The 12,752-nt window shown below is 45.9% G+C and overlaps 1 protein-coding gene across 8 annotated transcripts in view; it reads right to left on the bottom strand.

Moving 5' to 3' along the window:
• Positions 1-12,752, bottom strand: part of EPB41L4B (erythrocyte membrane protein band 4.1 like 4B) — a 128,736-nt gene that overhangs the window by 49,906 nt on the left and 66,078 nt on the right. For 7 of the 8 annotated variants that reach the window (XM_030293631.1, XM_030293629.1, XM_030293634.1 and 4 more), the window contains exons 13-15: positions 12,390-12,420; positions 9,008-9,041; positions 5,191-5,255 (exon numbers count right to left, since the gene is read on the bottom strand). In XM_030293631.1, the coding sequence (XP_030149491.1) occupies positions 5,191-5,255; positions 9,008-9,041; positions 12,390-12,420 (130 nt within the window). Of the gene's footprint in view, positions 1-1,713; positions 3,407-5,190; positions 5,256-9,007; positions 9,042-12,389; positions 12,421-12,752 lie in introns of those variants that run through there. The other variant, XM_030293633.1, reaches the window with a different exon arrangement.

The raw sequence follows: 12,752 nt of genomic DNA on the forward strand, positions 1-12,752 counted from the left end.
GCCTGTTATCTGGCTAGACATATCTGTTAGAATGAAGGTGGAATAATTCATTTGTTGAACAGACATTCACGAGCACCTGCTATATACCAGGCACTGGGGAGCAAAGGCAAATATGATACAAAGCTCATACTTAAGCGTACAGGCTCCAGGATAAGATGAACCAAAGAGGCAGTTTTAACGTAAAGCAGTGAATGCAATGTTGCCATAGGAGGGCCGAGGGAAAGTTACAGAGCAGAGCACAGAAACCAACCCAATTTGCAGAGGTGGGGGGGGGTCAGAGTCCCTGGGAGAAGACGCACCTGAGTGGAGGTTTAAGGGGTGAGTGGCAGTTGGGCAAAGGGGATGGGAGTGACAGAGTTCTTGGCAGAAGAAACAGGATTTGCAAAGCACAGGTCGGGGCAACAGCAGGATATGGTGAATGCCAGGAACCACAAGCAGCGTGGTGGTGTAGACGTTTAAACAGGAGCGTGAGAAATGGGGCAAAATAGGCTTGAGTAATAGGATGGAAGCAGATAGCAAAGGAATTCCATAAAGAAGGCCTTGGACTTCACCCTCTGGGTGGTGGTGAACCCTGGCAGATGTGGAGCGTTGGAATGACACAACCAGAGTGTTTCCTTAGAAAGATTCCTCTAGAGACTGTGAGCAGGAGGAGCCTGTCAGGAGCCTGGAATCAGGGAGACCAGGAAGAGCATCTCTCAAGGTAAAGGTTGGCAAGGAAACTGAGTAGACCCAGGGACTGCCTGGGTGCAGGTGGCAAAAGGGAAAAGAGCTACGGATGGTGTAGCGGGTAGAAGAGAGAAAACCAGGCAGACGTCTTTTTTTTCTCCAGCAAAAGATGATGAATTTGATTTCTGACATGAGTTTGAGCTGTATATATGGGATACACAGGTTGAAATGTCAGTCTAAAATCTTGTAGGAGTAGTCTGGGTAAGAGACCAGGGTTCCAGGGCCACCAGCCATAAAGCTGTGCCAGCATGAAAAGTCCCAGGCAGACTGTGATGGAGATAAAAGAGGTGGGCAGAGGAAGGACCCCTGGAAAACACCGATATTTAAGAGGATGACAGAGGAAGAGGCTGTTACAAAGACAGAAGCAAAAGTCAAAGAGCTGGAGAAGCAGATGTTGAAAAAGCCAAGGGAACAGAACTTCGAGAAGCTGTGAGTGACCATCACCATCACATGCAGTAGAGGAAGGTCCACAGAGTTGCGGGATGAAAAGTGTGCACCTCATTTAACAATTAGGAGGTCGTAGTCGTAAGTATGCATCCTGGTTAGACTTCGTGGTTGCAGACAACTGAATCCACTCAAGTTATTTTAAGCAGAAAGGTATTTATTAGAGGGGATCTGTATACACCGTCTCCAGGAGGCCACAGACACAGGTTTGGATGTCTTTCCACTGGAAACAGTGAGTCGCCAGGACAAACACCCATCCTCATCACAGGACCGTTATGGGGGATACCCACTCTGCCACCGCTTCACTCAGTCTAGAGCCTGTGACCAGTTACTACAACCTTCACCACAGATGAACCAGATGAAGAAATGCTTCAGCCACTGTGCCTACCAGAGCTGCTCTTCCCAAGGGCAGCTTCATCCTCGGACGAACTTCCTCCATGTCACCTAACGGAATGCTCACCTCCAGACTTCGGAGTGCTCACCGTCCCACTACCTACGTCATCCACAAACGATACTTCTGCGCAATGTAAAATGAAGATGGAGTCCAAAAAAGCAAGAATAATCTTTATTCCTTGGAAACACATTTGTAAAAATGGATCACTAAGATTAAAAGATTCAGAACACATTTATTTGTATGCGGCACAAACACTGAGGATCAAAACATCTGCTACAACAGAATACACCTGTAAACAGATTATCTTAGGAAGAGTTTGTCGGTGAAGGACTCCGCCGTGCAAGGCCTGCAGTGGAGCCCCTCCTGCTGGACAGATTTTTGTGGTAACCAAAAATAGATCAGATTTTAGCAATAAAGTGTCTTAAGAGATGTCAACACATTTTTTTAAAAAAGGCTTACAGTGGGCCAAATTACAATTACATATACTTAAATGGCATAAGAATCGTTTTTCACAAAAAGACTAATGAAAAATTATCTCAGGTTTACCAAGGAAAAAAAAAAAGTTTGATTTGTGGCTTCAAATGGGGGGGAGTGGGGGGGGGGAAATAAATATTCTGGTACAAGTTCTACCCTAAAAGACAGCCCATTGATAGCTGGTACTACAAAATGTACAACACCCATCCCATCCTATTCTACAGAATGCTTTGGCACAGCTTCATTAAAATCTTACACACTTTAATTTGAGCCATAAATGTTATCTTGGATTTCATGTTGCTTTTTAAAAGAGTTAAGTCCAGGGTAAAAACCAAGCCTCAAATTCTATTAATTCTGACAGTGTGTGTTCACAATTGTGTCTTCTGAAATCATGCAAGTTAGCAGCACCGATCAACAATTGAAAAAAAAATTATTCTTGTACTTGAGCAACAAATTCTATCAAAAAGGGATGCTATGCAATTTATGATTAGTAAAACTGCTAAGATTCAATGTGCCTGAACTGCTTTAAGATCAGAAATTCAAAGCCTCCCCGCATTTATGTAACAAGTTGTATACGTTCTTGCGCTTCCGAAAGCGGTAGCCCTCTGTTAGAGAAGGGAAATTTGCAGTTTTCCTACGAGAAATTTAGTTTGAATGTTACATCCTCAGACTAAAAATATTAACTTTTAATATGATCACAGAATTTTAGAGCTGGAAGGAGCTTGGCAATCACTTAGTCCTACCCACTCTTTCCAGATGGGGGAAAAGGAGGCCAGCAAAGGAGAAAGGCTTGTCCACAATCTCACAACGGCCAGGACTGGGCCCCAGTGGTCTCAACCCCACCCCAGGGCTGTATGGTACTCTACAAAGAGCTCTCTTCCTAAGTTCTTCTGGTTTTATTTGGTCCCATTCATTAAATAACAGAGAAATACCAAATACACAGCAATATGATAAACATAGACTTTTACTCCAATTTTTAAATCAGAATATTAAAACGATTCCTGAGCCTTTCACTACCTTCATTTTATTGAGAACGCAGCCAACAGTAAATTGTGACTACTGATTGTGGAGATTTCCAAATATGTACACAGACTCCAGAAACACCTTTCAGAACTATTCCTTAAGGACACTTTTGCGGACGCGTCTGTGTGATGGCAAGACATGTTTCATGGAATGTAATGAAACCATGCTGGTGAACAGAGGTGAGATGTGTCAGTCTTTCAAAGTGCAGTCATGAGTTTGTCTCGGTACATCATACTTTGCACTCCTCCTAAGTTCTTCTGGTTCTGGTCGTGGACATAATCGAAACGGCCACCACTTCCACTGGCCGACGTTTCCCAGTGTGGCCTGTCATCCTGAAAGCATGGCCTGTTTTGTCGGCAGAGTGAATGGTTAGCGGGAGGGATGGAAGAAAATTCAGAAATGTGAGTGAAACAACACAAGCACGAGGCAAGCGGGTGGGAAAAACCATGAACCGTGTGAATGGGGATGGCTTCCAAGCTGAAATGAGTGGATTTGCTCAGGTGTGTTTAAAATTTGGATGCGGGTGATCTACCAACTTCCAAGTGGAGAAAAGCTCGGTCGCGGCCACACCACATTTCTCAAAGGGCACCTTGAGGATCCCTCAGTCTGGGGGAAGTCAGGTGAAAAAGGTTCCTTTCCCAGGCACTTCTCGGGGCTGTGACCATGCTACGGTGCCCCGTGAGTGCCTTAGGCAGCGTTTTCCAGAGCCTAGGACCAATGAACTCTGTATCTCAGGCAGTGCTTCTCCAACTCTGGAGAGCCTGGTAAAACACGGACTGCGGGGCCCCACCCCCAGAGATCCTGACCCAGTAGGGCCCGGGTGGGGCAAAGAATGCATCAGCAAGCTCCCAGGTGAGGCGCACTGTTCCAGCCTTCCTCGGAATCCCCACTGCTAAGTGCTGGGCAAGGTCATGCCTCAGAAGGAAAACTAATGTGACAAAACAGACCAAAAGAAGTGTAAAATTCTGTAAAAACAAGGTTAATAAAAATAGCACTTCTAGAAATCTCTTCTGTTTCTTATGTCTGGAAAATAAACTGCCTTCGCAATACACAGAAACATTTAGAATTATTACTCCACTAGGCTGACTAGCTTTAAAAAGCTACCCAAATATCAAGTGTTTACGATCAAACAGCACTGCTCTCCTCCAAGGTCCCCCCAACAAAAGTGGCAAGAATTCTCAAGAACTAATTGCTCTCATTTGCCTTACTCCAAATGGATTTATTTCCATCATTCCATTCTCCGTACTTTCTCAAGCAGCAAGGCTAGCAACCTTACCAAGAAATAACTTTATGCAAAGTGAATTCACCAACAGAAAGAGCTTCACACATAAACACCAATTAAGACTGATCTAAAATTCAAATCTTAAAAGGAACGTTTGCCTTTACAAAGCTAGCGTTAAAACACTCTCGAGCCTAACTAGAAACCCAGCAAGGCAGGAGCCAGTTTACTTGGAAAGGACTGTGGTAGGGTTAGGGCAGAGGTGAGTAAAACAGAGCCCTCAGGCTAAATCCCACTCACCATCTGTTTTGGTAAATAAGTTTATTGGAATGCAGCCCTGCCCATTCACTTCTGTCTGAGGCTGCTTTGAAGCTACAAGAGCGGAGCTGAGTAGTTGTGACGGAGAGCACAAAGCTGAAAATATTGATTATGTGGCTCTTAACAGAGAAAGTTTACTGACCCCTAGGTTCAGAAAAAAGATCCACAATCACAAAAAGCAAACCCCCAATCCATCCCTGAAAAAAGTCCTTTCAAAAAACCCACAACAAAAATCCCCAAGCTCAAAGCATATTTTTAGTAACCGAATTCTTGGGACAGGAAAATGTTACTTAGAAATTTTAAGCAACATTTCTAACACAAAACCAAACCAAAAATATCTAAGGTTAGAACGACTAAAAAAACAAAAAACAAAACCCAATTCGTTTTCATTTCATAAAGCAGAACTTTGGTAAATCCAGACTCATCACTGGCTTCTTTTGCTCTGCAAATTACTCATCTCTGCCATGACACAGCAGCTCTTAACCGTTGTTTCTGATGCAGACTTTCGATTCACAACGAGGCAGAATTTGAGCCTTTCCGGAGAAAGGGAGAACTTTCAAGTAAGTACAGCTCCGTGAGCTCAAGCACTTACCTTACATTTGGAGAGTGAGGGTGCCACCGAGGCTGGCTGGGGTGGATATTGGGATGGTATTGAGGCTAGAAATGAAATACCAAACTTGATTATTCAATGACCTTTTGATTTCAATGGTCTTCATTTAGTTTCTCTTTTACTGGCATCCAGCTGAGGGGCCCAGGGCTGTGACTGGAAAGGCTATAAGCAAACCCTGGATGGGCGGTGGCTTCCCAGGACGATCACGTTTCCCCTATGACAAAGGCAGGGGGGCTGGAAGGCTGCCCTCGGAAGAAAGGGGAAAGCATCTGTCTGGGAAGGGTCCCCCAGAGCGCCCAGGACAGGCAGTATTCATCTCTCCCAAGGGAACAGATGGAGGACACCCAAGATATGGGGTGAATGGTAGGCAATTTCTTTCTTCAGAAACAATTTTTGTCATTGCTGAAGATGACGACAACCGTGTGTAACAGTGACATCTGCAAACACAAGAAAACTGGACGGGGACATTAAGTCAGCAGGATTGTGGGCGAACACCTTCTCCCTTGTTTAAGCAATAAGAATAATTTTCTAAAATGTGATCCAAAACCTAGTACCAAACCTCGCCGCCCACCTGGCCGTCACCAAAAACAAACAAAACCCCAAACCATTCAGAGCACTGATTATTCTGATACAACAGAAGGAAAGAAGGAAGGAATTTGTCCATTCAAAAAATGGATCCAGACTGATGACTCACAGAACGAGCAGGAGTGAAGACAAGGCAGGCCTGGCTGGGTGACGGGACTGTCTACCGCCTCTGGCCTGTAGAGGGCGGTGGCTCCAGGCAAGGCCAGAAGCCACGGGGCTTCTCAAGGCTAAACTTTCTGTGGAGCACATGAAACCCTCCTGACGTTTAAGTCACTACAGTCTCGCCACCATTATTCTTTTAATTATTTCTTCCCCTTCTGCTCCTTCCCCTGCTGTTTTGGTTAATAAGCAGAGGCCTGTTCTGTATTATGGAAAATTCTCAGTAATTCTCTTCATTCAGTTTTCAGGAAACTGAGATGCCCTCCCTGCCTATTCTGTATTCTAGTGAGCTCTCTCCTTCAGAGCTGCCTGTCAGCAAGCTAAGTGTGCAGCCCCCTGCACAGGCTACGGGAAAAGGGAATCTGGAGAAAAGATCTCAGGAGCAGACGCTGAAAGCTGACCTCTCTTAGGGAGACAAACACCTAGAGTTTAGAAGATGTGCCCATAGCTGAAATGCTTCCAGTGTTTTGGTCACACAGCCAGGCCCCAAATGAGGCTCCACTGGCTGCATCTTCAACAAAAGGGAATAATGTAGAATAGAAATAGACCTTCTGTTCCACTCCCTGTCTTCAAACACAAGCAAATCAGATTCATTAGGGAGAGGTGGGTACCTCATCCATAAAGACCTGGAAGGATATTCCCAAACCTTCCTTGATCTCCTTCGGTAATTTATTCACACTCTAAAGCTGTCAAGCAGCATTTTTAAATGTTAACCCAGTTGGTCATTGGTGCAGTTTTTTTTGCCCCGGGGATAATTGGAAATATATATGTGCACTTTTGCTTGCCACAATGACTGCAAAATGACCTTTTAACTACTGGGCAGAGAAGAGGAAAGCTAAGCATCTGTAACTCTTGGGACAGTCCCAACAATGAAGAACTGTCCCTCCCCAAACGCCAAGAGATGTCCTTATTAAAACCACAGAAATCTATCCTTTGCAGTTGCCTAGTCTCACTGAGCTCACAATAAGACAGATGTTCCATACTCCCATTCTCCCAAAAACCCTTCTCAGCACTCAAGCCTTTATCAATCAGGCCACTTCTCAGGACGTTCTCTTCCCGCTCAATTCATTCCCAAACCTTGACAGAGCAACACGTAACCTCCAAGATGGCTAAGGTGTGGGGGACCAGTGGTTGCCAAAGATGTTACAAGAACAGTTTTCGTGCATGTGAGTTTCGTGAACAACTTCCTCCGTATTCACTCTGAGCAGGGAATAATGGGCTTTGTTTTCATTTTTTTTCTTGCCTTCAAGCAGGGACCGCCTGTCCACAACTCTTCCCTTCCCCCACAGCTAGCCAGTCACACCCGAAAATCTCTCCAAACCAAAAAGCTGATCTGTGACTGAGAAGATTCAAGAACCTAAAAAAGGCAAGATCGGGAAACCTAGCTTTTCCCCTACCAGGTTCAAAGCACTTTTTACATGTTATTCCCCCCAAACTCAGAAGTCGTGTCCAGATTCTGCACATTGGGAATATGATTTCATGTATGGAAGATGATATGGCAAAATTCTTCTGAAACATAATTTGGAGACCTCGTAAAAGTCATGTACATTAGGATCCCACCCCCATCGAAAAATTAATATCTACGGTAACAAAAGATCAGGAAAGACACTAAACCAGAACAAACGCTCCCAGGTGACCTCATGGAGTAGCTTCTTGTGACATCCGAAACCAGACTGGTGATGAAGGAAACCTGAGCGTAATGTCCTTGGACAGAACCCGCCCAGGAAGAGAAATGGCCCCAAGTGAGGAGGCCATCAGACACGACTGCTGCCTCTAGGCACAAACCTACTAAGCGAGGGACACGCTGTCAGCACAGCTCATCAGAACCCCCTTAGCAGCTCTGAAGCTCTCTGATGCCCAGAACTATCTATCCCTAGAGCATCTGATTGTTCAGCCCAGGGTGAGGCCCAAGCACCGGCCATGTTTTTAAAGCCTGCCAGATGGTTTTAACATGCAGTGGGGTTGAAGACCACTGGTGTTGGTGATTTCCAGTTATGAGGATCAGAGAAGGCTCTGTGGAGGAGGTGGCTTCTGAGGGGACTCTGGAGGGGATTTTAATGCACAGACAAGTGAGGGGATTTCAGGCAGACAAGCATGGAAACGGGAACAGTGGGAAGAAATTCTGGGGGCACCGATTATGTGATTCTTTGAGAGTTGAACATATGATGTGTGATAAGGAGCAGAGAGGAGGAAGGCAATAAATGTAGAAAACCAAGTTGGAGCCAGGTTGTAGAAGGCTGTGAATGGCCAGCAAGAGCCACCCCCAGGTAACTGTGAGTGGGTAGGCGGGCAGGCGGTGAGGGCCCTGGTTGGCCACCCTGTAAAAGAGCATATCACGAGCCACAGAAACCTATCTGTGCTCCTTCTGCAGGAAACAGGCCTGGCACAATGCTTTACAAAGTAGGTTCTGGAAACCAATGCTCCACTGATAACAGATACACTATCAAAAACAGGCGGGTAGGTGAGAAGCTAGCTTTTTTTGATTGGGGGAGGGGGTGTTGAATATCAAATGATTTGGGGAGACAATGGATTAAAAAAAATAAAACGTTATCTTTTTTGCAGGATTTCTCAGTACTTTTGAAACCCCAGCGGAGACTGTAAGATCCAAGAAGGGGAATGAAGGACACATCTCCCAAACGTGTGACTGAGACATCCTTTCCTGGAGGCACATCTCAAGGGACTCATGTTCCCTAGGCCTAGAACATGCTGACAAAACACGGCCTCACTTGAGCGCTCCTAAGAGGTTGTGTTTGACCACCCAGAAACTTAAACATATGTCTCTGTGGTTTGCCAGTTGATAAGGTTAAGAAAAAAATAGGCAGCTGAAATGACCAAGAGGGGCCAGGAGTCACAGAGGAAGGTTCTCCTCTCACCGTTTTCACAAAAAAAAAAAAAAAAAAAACAAAAAACAAAACAAGCCCCCCCCACCCCACAACCAACAAAAAGCATGTTATTATTTCTTCAAAATCTGACTATAAGCATAATAACTACTTGATGTAGAAAATTTTGAAATTTTAAGAAGTATTCAAGAAAATCTTTAAAAGCAGTATCTCACCTGGTAATTATGGACTTCAGGATTTGTTTTAGAGCTATAGAAAAGAAGGGAAAAATTGTAATGTAACAGGTTGTAAAGCGGCACTGTTAGTGATTTTTTAACGATCATAAATCTTAAACACCACCTACACTGTTAGGAACTTTCACGAACACCACTTCTTTTTGGTTATTAGCTGTTTACATGAACATATAACCAAGGAAACCAAACACCAACTTCCACTCGTCACTTTCGAGCTCACAAACTGAAACACAAAGGTAATATTCCAGAATCCTGCTTGCCACGCTTTGGTGACAAAAAGGAGGTCCTTTCAGTTGGGACACACCAAGTACTTTTAGCTCCCATTCCAGGTCTGCGCTGGCACTGCTGGGTGGCACCAGACGGCTCCAGTGACGCCCAGAGCCTTTTCCAACTGAAGGGAGAGCTGAACATCTACCGGCCGTTTCTGAACATCTACCGCTATGGGTCCCACTGCTATGAACAATGCCACGATCCGGCCACCACCGTGGAACGCTCATTCCATATAAGGCTCTGTACTGGGAGCTCCACATCTGTTACTATTTAATCCGCACCACAAGGCTATGAGGTCAATAACTGGTACCACCTCACTTTACAGATAAAGGAAAGGTTGCCTAACAGAGAAGTTGGGAAACCTGCTCAGGGTCAGTCAGCTACGCAGTCAGTGGCAGAGCTGGGACTGGAATGGGTATCTGCTCCATCTCAGAGCCCACCTTCTTTCCACAGAGTCCAGCTGGCTCCCTAACGGTCCGAGCAAAGGTACCACGCTCCTCATGCACGATCCTATTTTGGTGGACTCACAAGTAAAACTACTCTGGTTAAAAAACTATACGTACTCACATATATGGGCAGAGAATCCCAGGCTGGCTTTGCACTTAAAACACATGTGTTTCCTACGTAAGGCTGGCATCCGCCAGGAGAAACACAAACAAACACGGCACCATCGTTGGGCTACGTTGCTAGCGTGGTGTGCTCGAAATCAAGGTTTATTGCTTCAACAATGAGAGAAACATTTTACTGTTATGAGTCTTGCTTGGGGTCTAAATGGCTCTGTCTTCCAGAAAGGCCAGTGCACCGAGCCAGGCTCTGGGCCAGATTCACCTCCAGCTGGATTTTATCTGGAAGGTTAAGTGTTCTGCAAGGTGCAATTTTTCTGGTATCACCTCTGCAGCCCAGAGCGCAATTTCATCCCTGGCTCCCACAGCAATCCTACTCACCCCGGGATTCCACAGGCTGCAAAGAGCAATTGAACAGCTGCAAACAGTGGTTATTAGCTCATTTGTTCCTAAAGGGTATATTTACTGGGTTTTTTTGTTCCTGGTGGACACTTTTTTTAAGTTTGTTTTGGTTCCCAATATATATAATCTCCACTAGATGCTCAATATATATATAATCTCCACTAGATGCTAAAGGGAAAATATAATTTTATTAGGGAAAAACAAACAAAACAATCGCTTCCTTAGCAAAGGAAAGAAATGTTGTAACTCACAGGCCCCTGAGAATTAAAAGCAAGATACACTGACAGGTGGAGAAAGGTGCAAATGCTTTTCGCATACTACCCGCAGCGGGGATCCTAGAGAAGGGCGAGCCCACAGGCCTACAATGAACCCATGTGGGAGCCCCTCCCTCGGGGGGCCAGGGTATGCTCCATGGCAGTTCAACAGGACTCTGCAGCCCTTCTTCAGGTGCTGAGAACTGAACCCAGACACAAGAGTCAGCTGCCTGCCTCCTCACAGAATGGCACTGTAGGCGGAGCCTGGAACCAGAGACACAGGGCTGAGCTCCAGCTTTGTGATACAAGGGGCTGGTTATGTTCCCTAGCGCGCTTCGGGGCCCTTGCGGGTGTCTTGTGGCTGCCTGGGGGACAGGGGTCAGATGTCAGAGGAACAGGCAGGCACCAGCCCTTTCCTCCCTGCCTGGCTCCACCCAGGGCAGCTCCACTTTTGTCTGTTCTCTATATTGGACCTCCAGGTCAGGTTTCTTCCGGGGGGCGAAAATCAGAGACTAAAAAAGTTTGGGCAAACACTGATCTAGCCCAAACTCCTTGTTTTCAGTGAGAAAAAGGAAGCCCAGCAGGAAGACCTAAGGCCCCAGCGCTGGGTTAGAGCAAGGCTGGGATGAGGCGGGAGGCCTTCTGGTCCCTTGGCCTGCACCCTCATCACCAACCAAGGCCTCCGACTTATCCGCTCCTCCACATGCCGGGCTCTGCCCGAGTACAGGTGCAGGGCACATGGCACAGTCAACTTGTGTTCATCTCTAAGACCTCCCCAGCAGTCTGAGACCCGTGTGCCTGGGAAGACCAAGGGGCTGACTAAACTGGGCTGCCAGTGCCTGGAGCTTGGATACCAGGGCCGAAGGAATGACAGCCTGTAATTCTCCAGCATGAGAGAGCAGCTGTCCACCTAGGGCAAAACTCACATAAGCAGTTGTTTCAGAGAGAGAAAAAGAGGCAAGTGCAAGATGGGATGGTGGTTCCCACACACTAGAATCACCTGGGACTTAAAAAAAAAAAAAAAAAAGCAAAAAACCCTAGGTGCGTGAGTCCCCTGCCCAGAGTCTGATTCAATGAGCCTGGAGAATGGCTGGGCTGAGGGGGACGTTTCAAGGCTCACCAGGAGATTCCATGTACAGAAAGATCAAGAACACCTGTGCTGGGGGAGGGGCTGGCAAATCACACCCATGGGCCAAATGTAGCCCACCTGCATTTATGAGTAAAGTTTTACTGGAACGCAGCAGCCTTGTCCTTTCATTTACGGACTGTCTATGGCTGCTTTTGTGCGCCAACCACAGAGCTGAGCAGTCATGAAAGAGACAGCATCGCCTACAAAGTCCAAAGTATTTACTACCTGGCACTTCACAGGAAAAGTTTGTTCACATCTGTGCTGGAGTTTCAGTCTTGTGACATGTTCTTTTTTCTGCACGAAATTCAATAAATGTGTTTCGTAAAGGTTTTCTACACTGTATGACTGTAAAATCTGCACATCACTGAGCGAATCCAGCATTTGCTCTCACGGAGCTTTTGCGCAAGAGCATGGCCTTTCTTTCCCATCACTGCCTGCAATGCCATCAGCACAGTGCGCTGCACACATTCCTCTCACCTTCATCACCCACTGTTGTAATAAACAAAGCACAAAGCTACACAAACAGAGCAGCTGTGTTTTAAAAAAGAAAAAAAAAAAACGGTCTTGGAACATTCCATTGTGCACTTATTGAGAACCAGGAGGATGGTATAGTCAGGCAGCAGAAAAAGCAGGGGAAAATCATCAGGTGACTCACTCTGTGGTTTAATTGTATTAAAGAAAAAGTCAACATTGCAAATAAAGACGATAATTAGAAGAGCTGTACCCCAGAGTCTGGGGGCACTTACCAGAACTGAGCCGCTATCACTGGGTTGCTCGCTTTAAAGGAAAAACAGAAAGGTATGCCATCTTAGAGAGCTGTATCACTTTTTTTTAACCACGTGATGACAATGACTAGGGTGGAGATTTCTGTGGTTGCAGTAGGGTCCCAACCCCAGGAGGCAGAATTTCCACATTACCTCCTTCTTTCTGGAGGTAAAGTCTCTTTTCCACTGTGCCAAGCCCTCCAATTCACTCAGCGAATGCCGAGCATGTTCCCAGAGCCAGGTGCTCTCAGATACAGAAATGAGAGGCAATTCTGGCTCTCAAGGGGTTCACAGTCTTGACACAGAGACAAGAGAGGTGTGTGAAATCAAAGACCGCAGAAGGGG

This window comes from Lynx canadensis, chromosome D4 (genome assembly GCF_007474595.2).
Source record: "Lynx canadensis isolate LIC74 chromosome D4, mLynCan4.pri.v2, whole genome shotgun sequence".
In the NCBI taxonomy this organism is placed as follows: Eukaryota; Metazoa; Chordata; class Mammalia; order Carnivora; family Felidae; genus Lynx; species Lynx canadensis.